Here is a 13,767-nt window from a genome sequence, read left to right as displayed (position 1 = left end):
AAGATTCGATCAGGCGGGAAAAGTGTATGAATGAAATCATATGTTTTCTGAGTCATTCCGGTCCGGTCGCTTGACAGCTGCGTCCGATAGGAACGTAGTTTGATTTATTTGACTGGAAACTCAAACAAACCTAAGATGCGTTTTCAAATTTTAATCTTAGTAATTGCTTTAAAATCGTGTTATAGTTTAATCGATCCTGTAACGATAGGTGTCGGCATTGGTCTGGGCGCAATGGGTTACAATTTTGATTTCTTGAAACGAAATTCATATTGTAAATTGTACGAATGTTGTATCGACGAATATATTATTGGTGATGTTGAAGGTTAGTAATTGGACAATGCAAAGTTTAAGTGTAAATAATGTGGATTATCTGCTGCCGTTGTCCTCTCCAAAATTTGATGACATAGAGCACCGCTCTTCGCCTCGATGAGAAATCTTGTTATTTATGGTAGAAGTTTCTAAAAAGTTCAGCGTTTTCTCAGGTTACCCTCACTATGTTGTTCTGAGTTAATCTGTGCAAACAAGATCATTGTCTTGTATAGTAAAACCTTTGACCCTATGGTGAAATAGGCTCTGTTGGCTGCCAACAACCGTGCGCGGAATCCACCATCGTAGCTGTTATTGGTTGTGATTTTCGATAGGAGAAATTATCAACGGTCTCAAAGTTGCAGTCTTCTATCTCTATTCGTCCCGTGTGACCAGTGCGGTTTGATGTTGTTGGTTGGTTGGTTTTCGATGCTGACGTTGCCACCATATATGTTGTCTTGCCTTCATTGATGTGCAGCCCAAGACCTCGCGTCGCCTGCTCGATCTGGATGAAAGGAGTCTGTACGGCTCGGGAGGTTCTTCCCATGATGTCGATATCGTCAGCATAAGCCAAGAGAAACTTCGCAAATTGTTAATTTGTTGTAAAATCCATCCTGTGCAAGGCTCCTTTCGTGGCTTCGTAACATCGGTTTTCCGTGTAGGGTTGTCAGCCCTACCCAACCCTCAACCTGGAGGACCAGTTGCTACATTTTGTCCCGTTTTTAGGCGCGGGAGACTCACCTTCATCCTTCTCCGTCCGCAGTTTTTCATAAAGAAAGAACTCCCAGCGATCACATCGTCGAGGTGAAGATAGGGTTCGGTAGTAGAGCTATTGCTGTTGGTTCAGCAGGCATTTCCCAGGTTTTATGCTCCATTGTGGGTACCAATCCACGCCTTTGACAGTCTCATTCAATGTGTTGATAAAATAGGGAAAGTAAATTCAGCAACAAATTCGATCTATATTTCGCAACGGCGAGTATTCCTTTATATTAATATTTAACCCCAAAACATACACCCGGATGTTCGTGTATCCACTTCCAAGTATGGATTGCAGTAGCTGTCGAACAAATAGTCCCATAATATTGAAGCCCCGGATGTTGGGAATCTAAGCAATCCTATGTAATTTAAAGGTTTTGTCTAATTTGTTTCAATGGCTTAGGAGGTATAATAATAAAAGTGATTATTATAAAATAAACCACAGAAAATAACAAGATTTTTTTTAATGTTTTTGTAAATTTACCATAATAAATGTTTATTGAAACTGGGAAAAGTAAAAATATATTTACCTCAACACAATATATTCATATATTATTTAATATTACTACCAAATAAACACACACAAACAAGATTCTATAGAATGCTGCAAACATATTGGTTTCTTACACATGACTTTTTGGTCTTCCTGCATCGTTTGGCAGGAACCTGTGATTGGTTTTCTGGAACCAGCAATGGCAAATGTCGGTGGATCGTCTTCAAAAATAAGTTCCATTGGCCTTTTCAAATAACCCTCAATTTTGATTTTTGTGTAGTTCCGCTTAGTTTGGCGAGTTATAGCATGTTCTTCAAAAATTCGCATTTAAAGCTAATGTGCCACTTTCCGCAGAAGAAGTTCGTATAGTAGACGAATGTATACTGCCAATGTCGTAAGGTCTACGTTAGAAGACTATACACAGGAGGTGGAACTGCCTAGGGAAGTCTAGAAGCCTTGAGACGTGATATCTGGTCGTTGAGCCTGTCAGTCAAGTTCGCAGATGCGTTGCTGGCATTTTCACGGCGAAGTTTTGGTTTCCATTTGTATAATGATGTGATTTTCCAACTAGGTTCCAAATCAATCGTCAAAAATTGTAATCCAAATAATATCATAATGTCACACACTGTCTGTATAATTTGTTGGCTGGTTACAGGAATTCGCGTACACAGACGTGTTGTAGAAACACGACACGCAACACATAAAGAGACCGTAAAGCGGGCTGCGACTTTGACTAGACCTCAACCCGGATGGTCTATTTTTTGTCCCGCTTTTACTTTCCAGTTTCATCACGTCTGTATGGTCTTGGCTATACTAAATTAAAAAATAGTAATAATGAGCAAAGTTTTGTTGAGCACTGTAGCGTATATTAATATATTTATATTGTTTATATACTGTATTAGTTTTGCAAATCAAATTCAGAATTTTCCAAACCAAATCGTCTTAAATCGCTGTGTCGTATTGAATGGATGAAAGTGTTACAGCTTTGTTTTCCGTAGAACATAAAAACAAAGTGTCACACTTCTTGGTAGCCAAAAGTCTGGTCTATCTTTGTGTGATTTTATTTCGTTCGGAATGTAAGACTTATTTAGCGGCCACCTCTGAGTCAATCGAAAGGAGTTTCAATTTCTTACCATAAAGGACCTCTGGTTGATCATATCCAATTCATAACGGTTAAATTTACTCTCTAGATCAGTGGTGCTGTGGCTGAAGTAACATACATATCTTATTGTTTTCTTCATCTTTCACTTGCGTCAGTATATACCTTGTGAATTCTTTATTTTGGTTGGCACACATTTTGTTGGTCCCCTTCCCAACGAAATTCTAGATTATTCGCAATAACTCGTTTATTAATCGGTAGATTTTCGAAAAATCCTTGATAAATCTTAATTAATTTTGTTTATTTCAGGTGATATACCTTATGAACTGATTTCATAGCCCAAGGAAAAAATATCTTTCCAGTTAGCCGTAACGCCATGTCTAATTTTTCTAACAAGATTTTTAAAATCGAAATTTCCTTGAATCGTCTTTATTCAAATCAGAATATCGTCCATGTAAACGATAACTTTCCCGAATAGGGTTACGTTTACAATCTTCTTCATTACCCTTGAGAAAACTTCAGGTGAATTGAAAGGACAAGTTATTATTCGTAATAACTTTTTGGTGTTACAAAGGCTGTACATTTTCAAATTTCTTTGGTTGATGATAACTACTCAACAAATACAACATGCATAGCGCGCATTCTATAATTGTCATCATTTTTTGGCACCAACAGCATATTACTCGCATATTTCGATTCTGATTCGGCAGTAATATCTAATCTCAGTATTTCCCCTGTTTTCGTACGTAGAATATCGTTTCACTCTAACTCGTATATTAATTTATATGGTTTATATAGCAGTGTGAATGCGTTCCACAGCGTTTAAAATCTTCGGAAATTTGGAAAATGCACCGGTTGCCCATGTATTCACGGATTTATTGTTGGATCTATCTAAGAAATCACACCCAGGTATCATCGGGATTCCTTGAATACCATCACTGCGACGAATAGGATAATTTCCAAACTTACGTCCTAATAATTGTCCTTTTTTCTTTTTACAACAAATCAGTTCAGTAAAACATTCATGATCAAAGGCACTTCGGGACCCAAATATATTGCCTCTAAAAATCTCAGATCACTGACCCCGTCTTTAAATGCCAAATACTAACAGCGATTTCTTTGTTTGAGTAGAGTTACAATATAAACTACTGTAAGCCCACTTGAAGTCTACAAGCATCTTCCCAGCATTCCTCAAACACATGCGTTAATGAGAACAGTTGAGTATTCAGTTCTGAAGCCACCTTGGTATTCACCAATGGTATTTTCCGTGTATGACCTTAGCCTTGTTTCAATGGTTTTTGTCAGGATTTTATATGACGTAATTGTTACAGCGGGGTTTATCTCCTTTCTTAAATAATGGGTATATAATGCTTTGCGTCAACCGATAACAGTGTTATTTCATAAGTTCATATAACAATCAAGGAGATTTGGCAAGTATGCTCTGCCTTGTTTCCACAACTCTTCCGATATCGAATCAGCACAACGAGCTTTTTTATTCCTCTGATTGTGTAGAGCTGCTTCGGCCTCATTTAATGATGGTTGTCGTGAATGTACTTCACCTATTTGCTAGGTTTCTGGTACGATTGTTTGGCCGGAGGTACCCGCTTTCTTCGCTTGAACTCGTCGTTCTATGCGCTTTAATTAGTGGCAGCAAAGTGTCTGGCACCATCTTAGAGAACAGAAAGGCAGACGTTGTCAAACACTAAACGTCAATTGTAGTTATGACGACGGAGATTGCACAGTTATCATTACAGTGGTTGCGATTATATAATCACATAATTACGTAATTGCTCGTGTAATTATTTCCAGCGATTGCGATTATAATCGTGTGATCATATTACCTTTTCATTATAATTATAGTATAATCGTTGACCGAGCTACAGGACGTTACGTAGCTAGAGTATAAAGCGCTCGCATCTAGCTTTTGAATTTTATCCCTAATAAGTTTCATTGAGGGGCCTATTTTAAACTATAGCCTTAAAAATTAGATTTTAGCTGCTCTTGGCAGTAACGGCAATCAACATTTTGATCTGGGGATTAAATTTTTTATATTAAATTAATATAGTCTTTGTATTTTTTCCTTTTTTGTTCAGGTCTAAAACGTGATTTCGAAAACCATCTTTTCGGTCAACACATCGTAATACAGCAGCTAATTCCAGCATTAAAAGCGCATTTGGATAAGGAGCGCACACCTACCAAACCTCTAGTCATAAGTTTCCATGGGACACCCGGAACTGGCAAAAATTTTGTCTCAGACTTGATGGCTAAAAATCTTTACCGCCAGGGTTTAGAAAGCCAATACGTTTACAAATTTATGGGACGATCAGACTTTCCGTTAGACTCAAAAAGTGATATTTATAAGGTAACTGTTATTTTAAGGTGCATTTGAGTCTTTAAGTGATATCGTCCCGTTTTCTTATGTCTCCGTAGAGTGAACTTAATGATAAAGTACGTCAAGCTGTAAAGAAATGTCCTCGTTCGCTTTTCATTTTCGATGAGGTTGACAAAATGCCACCTGGAGTTTTTGAATCCATCGCGTCGCTTCTTGATCATCACACCCACTTGAATGGGATTGATTTTAGACGGTCAATTTTTATATTCCTTTCAAACACTGCAGGTGTGGAGGTATCGAAACGCCTGGCTGAACTAATGAAGTATGGAGCTTATCGCCGTGATACCAAACTGCATGACTTTGAGAAAATTCTTGAGTTAGGTGCATACAATTTAGATGGCGGCCTAAAGAAAGCTGGTATTATAGAGCAAAGCCTAGTTGATCATTATATACCTTTTTTGCCACTGGAAAAGGCACATGTCGAAAATTGCTTGCGGGCTGAGTTTAGAAGATTAGGTGCTGAGCCAAAAGAGGATGTTATAAAGTGAGTTTTATAGTTTGATATAATGTTGAGACTTTCGCATTACTTCCTTTTTTTATCTTTTTAGGTCTATAATTGACAATTTCGTTACATTTGATAGAGAACTAGGGTTGTTCGCGACGACTGGTTGCAAGCGGCTAAGTAAAAAAGTGGAGGTTGAAGTAAATAGTTGAACTGTATTTAGTTAATAGGCTTATAATGATATTAAATTTTTTACTCTATTTTCATGAGACTTTGCATTTCAGGATTTGTGATTTTTTTTTATCCAACCATCCAACCGTTACTTAATTTTCTAGCAAAAGATTTATGAAGGTGTGGTGATATATTTGAGTTTCATCATCCCGACGCTCAGATCAGATATTGTTTTGCCATTTTTTATGGATGATATTTTCAGGATCAAGCAAACAAGCATTTTCAAATCAAGAAGTGGACTGCTTTATATTAAATATGGATCAAAGGTGAATGTAAGGAAAACAATGGGTAGCTACTACTAACGAATAATTTATCAGAATTGGCTTAGAAGTAATTCCACATACCCTACTCGAAGGCATTTATTGCTTGCTTTTTTTTAAGGTTTTGTGTAAAACAAGACCTTGTTGGAATCGGTTTACTGTCTGTCATACGCATTTACTGGAAAACGATTACTACTGGTATGCATTTGGTAGACAGGTGGAAACTGTGACTCCCGTCGCATGCAGTGAGCAACATCCTGCCACCTTGAGCCTAAGGAGAGGTATGCAAAGAAGGGTTTACTATTTTTGTCCATCGTATATTGTCATGTGGGGTATGAAATGAAAGGTCGCAAGTAGCACCTTTCAAAGAAGGTTTTCGACATGTTTTTATTTGTTAACTGTTTCAAAATTGGGCAGATTCTGGTTAAAAATAATCGAGAAAGTAAGCATGTAGGTACCCTATCCTACCAAGGTGCGTATTGATGTTGATAAACAACCTTTCTAATGAAAACCAAAATACGAAGAAGTGGGCTTTCAACATCTTTAATATTACTTTTGTTTTCTATTACTTTTTCCGATTTTCTCGATGCTCCTACATAATATTTGGTACCTTATTTCTTTCTCAAATTAATAATTATTTTCGCTTTTTTGTTTACGAAATCGACATTGAAACCTTCTAGGATTTTCCGCATTACTTGCTTTTTTTCATGTACCGCTATAAATTTCGTTCTTTTCCCCGAATTCTGCATAATAGGAAAGGTATTGACGTTTAAATTATTTATATGGTTTCCCCATTTTCCGCTATTTCAATCGTACAAACTAGATATTAGGTTCCAATTTCTCTACTAAATTCTGCAAATTGACGTTTATTTTTCTATTACTGTTTCAATTCACTGGTTTTATCTTTTGCTCCTCCTATCAATTCAAGAAGTTATCTTGGTCGTTTGGTTTTTGTTAGATTTTTGAAGACGATTGTGAGAAGTATGGAATTCAACAGCCAAAGCTTTAAAGTTGCAATGGAATCAAAAAAAGGCTGCATCGCAGTTTACATAACTAAATATGTAAAATTACTCTCATATCGCTAGTAACAAATCCCATCCGTAATTAACCCAATAGTGACATAGTGTTTTCCTTATTTCTGTTGATTTTTATAATTTTAGTCCAGAATGAGTTGTAGTAATTTGTTTATTTTAGTTGTGCTTACTTTGTGTCTAGTGAAAATCAAGGTTCCACAGCCATCGAGCTGAACAAAGCGAGAATGAACGCGGCCGATTTCGTTCGAATGACTGAATTCAACCCAACGCTTAACCGAGACTGGAAGGGCTGTGGACCATACGTGGTGGAATTCAATGGAGTGTTTGAATCGCAAACTTACAAATAAGCTCGGGATCAACGTAAGTAACGTCCAAAACACCATCATCGTGATGACTTCCTGAATGAAAGGATGAAAAAGATACGGCTCACTCACCGTCTGATCACCGAGCGATCCTCTGTTGAAGGCGCTTTTCACCAGAACACTACGGCTGCGAAATCCCTCGACGGCAATTCGTGAGCTCAAATGCATTGAACCCAAGGAAGAAGTTTTAAGTATTTGTTGTAAATTTATTTGTTTTAATGTCATAGTTATTGATAAAAAAGCCAGGAGCTTGGGTACGAAAATCGAACCGTCTAGGTTTTCAATTACAACCCTTAGTGTAAAGCCCACTCCATACTCTCTGTCGACCAACACAACAAAGCAAACGTGGATTAGATCCAAGCTCTTTTAGTCTTACGAAATATTATTTTCGCCTGCCTATGTTTGTAGCCCTGTTTCTAACGCAATTTACGTGCTTATTCTGAATGATTAGAGCATCGGTGGATTTATAAAATTTGACTCATTTACAAGCTATTATTCTGCTAAACGGTTTATAAAAACAAAGTCAGAATAATTGTTTAATGCGACATGATACTGTGATTTAGATTGCTAACCAAGATTTGTAATAAACTTGTCCAGGTTTGTAATTTAATCGAATAATCAAATTTCCAATACCATTTATATACCATTCATATTTTCTGTTTAATTAGCATATTTCTGAGATAACATGTGTATGTGATGGAAAAGAGCAGAGCCTTTGATCACCCAGATCGTAGTGCTTCATTATTGTACTCGATGACGGAGGTCTGATGAAATATCCCAGATGCGTTGGCGTATCGCAGGATTTTCGTTACGATTGTGATGCTACTGTCCAGCAGCATTTAGGCTCTGCCATTTGTCCTTATCAAACATTTGTTCCCACTTTATGATCACAGCATTACCCAATGCTAGCTACTAGCACTCCAACTTTTGATTGAAATTAAACCCTCTCTTGCTATGGCATTTGAGGACCATTCGTAAGGTTCCAAGATAACTATCTCGCAACTCTGAAAGGCGTTTACATGCGTGCAATGCCACGGAGCAATTTGTGGATATTTTTCGGAGCTTGTGATTGTGCGCTTATCTAAAATCTTTTTGGTGCCGTCGATTTCATTGGCAGTTGGTGCCTCAGCATGGGCTTTCAGTAAATGCACATAAAATCACGATGGCATACCTCCAGAGATGGTGGAAATAATCCTTTAGCTCTCGTCAGAAGTGGGAGTTATTTTAGATAAGAATCTCTTTGAGGCAAAAATGAAACGAGCTCTTACAGCTTATGGGAGTCTTCCTTTCGAATAAAAACGAGAAGTGGGTTTTCCTTCGGTTAATGTGAAACAGTCTTTTAGACTGAAATATATGCGATCCTTAGAGTGAAAACCTGCGTAACTGACGAGCGATTGAAGGGCAAATGTACATATCCCAATCTGCAGCGATAGTGAAGCTGCCCCGCGGTTGTTGAACAGTCCTTTGATTTCCTCAAAAATGGCTCGTTCGAATTCTATTTCTAGATTCAATATGATGGAACTACTCTGGGTAGCCGATTACTGTAACATCAAGCCAAATTAAATCTTTTAGAAATAACACGGTCGCTCTTCTCCCTCTGGAGGCATTGGTCGCAATCTTCCAGATCCGTGGCTCTAAAGATATTGTTTGTTGTGGTAGTGGTTAATAAGTAGTCTGTGAATTGTTTTTCTAAAGCCGGTTTGGGCTTGATTTTACTTAATCGAGGTTTCCTTGGCAGTTTTGGAAAGAGTATATTACTGTAATTGCCAGATTTCATGTTGTTTCCCTTAAAACTGCACATCAAAACTGTTTATATTGAGGTGTAACTATTCCTTTTTATTGCATGAGATACTTTGCAAATTGAACTGGAGGATTCTTACCGTTTAGAATTTTAATCTTTTGAACGTCACTCTCAATATTAATTTTATTAGCTCTTTTTCTGAGTTTAAGGTATGTGTTTAAGAATTCATATCACTGAACTTGCTGGTAGTTTCATTTAATAGCTTGATGAGCTTGTTGACTAGTTTCTGTTACTTCAAATGAGTTTGGTTGGAAGTTGAACGATGAAATTACAAAGGCTCTAAGAAAGATTTATGCTTTTTGTTGTATTTGTTGTTGTTTTTTTTTTAATTAAAGCACTTTATCCTTTGTGAGAGCCGAGTTTAAGGATTCCCTAGAGTTTAATTCTTAATAATCATGTCGCTGAGCTTTCTTGGTCACCTAGATCATAGTCCAGCGATTGATACATAAACCAAGATGCAGACACATTTCTTTACCGGAATTGCAGAACTGGAAAAATCTGTCTTTGTGGATAGGTTACCTAGCTCAGATTTTCATGCACCCGAAGATCAAGTGTTCTGGTAAGCTCGCGAATACAAAAGTATAGTTTAATCGTTCTAGCGGATTTGAGCTCCTTTTGAGTTTTATTACATTCCATTCAAATTTTGTGTTCTAAGAATGATAGTAGAATTCCTTTTAAATTATACAGTATAAGAGATTTCAACAAATTTGCATTTATTCTAGCGGATAAGCCGAGAGTACAGCAGCGGCAAAAAAAACCCAGGGCATTTTTTGCGAATATGTGGTGCTGAGCGGTTTTTCGATAAGAACCGTTGTCTGCCGGGCCTTTTTAAGGTTTTGTGTAAACACAAAACCTTATTAAAATCGGTTTACCGTCTGTCTGTCTGTCTGTCTGTCCGTCACACGCATTTTTCTCAGAAACGGTTACAGCGATTGACACCAAATTTGGTAGAAAGGTAGGAACTGTGAACGCTCACGCATACAGTGAGTTGCATCCTCTTACGTCGAATTTAAGGGGGGGTCCCCATACATGCAAAAGGGGGGTGTAATTTTTTTTTCATCAAATATAGTCATGTGGGGTATCAAATTAAATGTCTCGGTTAGTACTTTTTGAAAACGGTCTTAGTTTTGACATTTATTGGAAAGGTGGGGAGTGCGAGGGGTTGAAAGTGACCATTCCTTTACGGGGGCCATTCTCAGAAACTACCCAACCGAAAAATCTAAAAAAAATCAAGAGGCTGCCACTATATGGTGCCTGGGCTCCGAAATACCTTCCACACTGATATCTGCACAAATAAAGTTAATAATAGTATATTACTATAATTTTTAGTAATTCGCTGCAAAACACCCCTTAAGTTCATGCTAAGACCACGAAATTTCGCAACAATATAGGGTGTAACATAGAGCATGATGTTACCAAGTTTGGTGGAAATCGCACTATTGCTAACAAAGTTATAATACGTCAAAGTCGTCGCTTCTTTGCAAATTCGAGGCTATAAATGTCAATATCATCCGAAAATGGATATTCTCACATAATATTGTATATGCATATATTACGTGCTACGTACTAAGAAATGCACAAAACCTTTCGTACCTGAAGCGTCCAGCTTCCGGTTTCCCGACTTGTTTATTTTTATTTACACTATAGGGCAATGATGAAATAAGTGAATTTGTGATGAAAACGACGATTTTGACAGAAATACAGAAAATTTATATGGTTACTTGTAAATTTATGCTTATAAAAAGGACAAATGTTGCTATGTCGGGTGAGTGATTAGGCGCAGTGAATCTCAATAAGAAAATTCTGGGCGAATTATTCGTAAACGGAAAGCCTAGTGCACCAGTCTGATAGTGGACTTTCAAAGAAGTTGAGGGAGCGTAAGGATAGGAATTTGTTCCAAATATCTCTGCATAATCGTCTTAAAACTTTCTTAATTCTAGTGAAACTGAATTGTATCAAATAAATCTAACGATTTCCTTCAATTTTTAAATATTATTGGATTTATAAGGGCTGAAACCTTTCAGCAGCATTGAGCTCTGGGTTGTTTGCAGACTATGATAGGGACTTAGTCCCTGAAATATCTTAATACTCCTTAATTGATCGAACCATATCAATTTTGTGCATTTCTATCAAAACCATCGCGATTCATTACAAATTCACCTATTTCATCAATTGTTGCAACTTTTAATGTCAATAAACTCAAGAGAAATTAAAAGAGGCCCTTCAGACAACTTCTCATCGAAAAACACCTCAGCATCATATTTTCGAAAAAAATGCCCTCGACTTTTTTTACGATTAGTCTATTTGCTTGGTTAGCTATGTTACAGAATAGCTTGCAATAAGCAAAACCCTCTTCTTTCTCGTGGGCAATTCTTTTCTGCGAGAATTGGGTACATTTTCAAAAAACATGTTACTGCTATAGAGTAGTTCATTATTGGATGCTTGTTGAATGTTTTTTTTTGGGAATTTTTGCTGCATTCTGATCATCCATTTAGCAGATAAGTCGACCATCAACCTTGCAATTTTTTATCGTTGACATTTTGCGTAATATAGCCCCTATAGTTATGGAAAGGTCGAATTTGCGATGTTGATTACTTTCCCATGATCAGCAATGGCATTTCGAGCAATATTATTGATAAGGATTTTGAGAAATCCTTTTTCAGAGACGAAATTCATCATTTAGCTTAATTTATAGTGAATGATCAACCTAGCTAAGTCGGAGGTCATGAAGTGCGCTATACGAATAAACAGGTTTTCTCGTACACTTAAAAGGTGGAGATTAACGCTTTTAAATTGGATGCAAAATCAAATAGAGGTATCGCAAAGCGCTATTAACAATGACCTGATGGTAAAAAACATCAGTGCCCAAGAAGGGTACCGAAAGGCAACAGGAGTCGAATAACTCGAATAACACACCGATGGTAAGGGAGCCGTTGAGAAAACTTTCCCGTTTGTTCATACCTGAGGGCTTTGGCGCCTTACGGCTTTGATCAGGGCAGATGCAGTCTGAATTCGTTTGCTAATACGGACTCTACGTAAACATAGTTTTTTTAAAACTAGATTTTTTTACCTTATATTATGTATAGTAGCTCAGAGGATCGCTGTTTTCTTTGACGAGAAAAGTTCACCTGATCGAGAAGAAATTCAATCTTGATGATCCAAATGGGCATTAGATTTCATACGGCGAGAATTAAGGTAGAAACCTTGAATTTTTCCAGACGTAACTTTACTGGCGACTCCTGATTTGATCTAGGAGGAAAATATCGTTTTGAGCAAAATTTATAGTGACAACAATCAGTGTGGCTTTCAGATCTTTTCTAACTCCCAACTAATGTTCATTCACTAGGGCAGCTCAACTACAGCATGGCTTCTAGGAAGAACATTCTAGCATCGCGTAGCCAGAAACTACTGTATTATTCCCCCAGAATTTCCGGTCTCTATCTTGTTTTTTTACGAAAGAACACTCTTGCTTCTAACTTTGGCACATATTACTTTTATGATAGGAAATACGTTTATGAAATTTTAATTAAATCGGAGTCATAATAAAAAACTTGGACCAAAAAACAGGGTGATTCTCAAGCTTGTGGAAACGCCGCATACTGGTTAAATTCGACAGTTCATAGATAATAAATTTTTAAATCAATAAGATATTTATTATGTTTAGAACCGAAAATATATTTAATAATCCTCAACTACAATTCTATAATTAAAAGGGATTCAGCCACTTCAACCTAGAGTCCTTTACTAATGTTTCACTGTCTAGTTTACGTGTATCATCGACGAATTTCCGAGTAGCTTCGACCCTGCCATCATCAATTTTGATTTCTTTCGTAACAATACATTCTCCGTTTTCCTTTAAAAATGTGTGATCAATGTCGTTCTCTGTTGGCTCGCCATATGGAAATGTGATTGGCACGATCTTCACCAAATGTTTCACTTTCCACAGCCGCTCACAATTTTCTGGGATATTTTTGACAATGGCAAAGTCGTTCATGTTCGTGTCTAGTTTTAAATCAATAAGGATTTTCTTCTCCCAATGTGTGTTTCCTTTCATTGGTTTTATCCGTTGCACTCGAAGGAGCTTTGATGGTGTAATTGGAGGATCCTCTTGGTCCGGCCGTCTGGAATGTTGTCATAATGACAGAATAATCACACTTCAACAGGAGAACTGAATGATTACCTCGGATAGTATATCACGCCTTCGTATCGCTTTCCATCCTTAAACAAAAGGTGCTTATTTAGCTTGCCGTAGTTGCGCACAGATTGCACAAAACAGCATTGAATTTGAAGCAGCCTCGCACTCATTGCAACCGAAGCCTCACGCAACTACCAACGAGCGATTGCCTACTTCTTTAGGTTATGTTTTCTGAACAGCTGTCAGAAAATGTACTAGTGCTAGGGTTCTGTGCATTTTTAAATTGGTTACATACACTATATATTGGAAATACAATAATGCTCCGATGTACGTTGTCTTAATTTAGGATATTCGATGGACGTATGCATTTATTTAAATTTATGTGACTGGAAGACATTAAGATCTTAAATATAATATACAGTCAACCAATTAAAAAGTTAGACAGCTATTGCAGTA

The 13,767-nt window shown here is 37.2% G+C and overlaps 2 protein-coding genes across 2 annotated transcripts; one reads left to right on the top strand and one right to left on the bottom strand.

The window, feature by feature from the left end:
- Positions 1-42: 42 nt before the first annotated feature.
- Positions 43-5,752, top strand: LOC119655856 (torsin-like protein). The gene is made up of 4 exons (XM_038061975.1): positions 43-322; positions 4,748-5,016; positions 5,085-5,530; positions 5,595-5,752. Exons 1-4 carry the CDS (start codon positions 136-138, stop codon positions 5,698-5,700), a joined length of 1,008 nt encoding a protein of 335 aa, XP_037917903.1. The 5' UTR covers positions 43-135; the 3' UTR covers positions 5,701-5,752.
- A 7,055-nt stretch (positions 5,753-12,807) lies between these two features.
- LOC119654441 (39S ribosomal protein L30, mitochondrial) lies at positions 12,808-13,552 on the bottom strand. Its single transcript, XM_038059841.1, has 2 exons — positions 13,357-13,552; positions 12,808-13,297 (listed from the first exon to the last, which is right to left on the bottom strand). Exons 1-2 carry the CDS (start codon positions 13,479-13,481, stop codon positions 12,883-12,885), a joined length of 540 nt encoding a protein of 179 aa, XP_037915769.1. The 5' UTR covers positions 13,482-13,552; the 3' UTR covers positions 12,808-12,882.
- Between the last annotated feature and the right edge of the window lie 215 nt (positions 13,553-13,767).

This window comes from Hermetia illucens, chromosome 4 (genome assembly GCF_905115235.1).
Source record: "Hermetia illucens chromosome 4, iHerIll2.2.curated.20191125, whole genome shotgun sequence".
NCBI lineage: Eukaryota > Metazoa > Arthropoda > Insecta > Diptera > Stratiomyidae > Hermetia > Hermetia illucens.
Note: the sequence above shows the minus strand (reverse complement) of the source record. Positions and strands in the feature narration are given on the sequence as shown.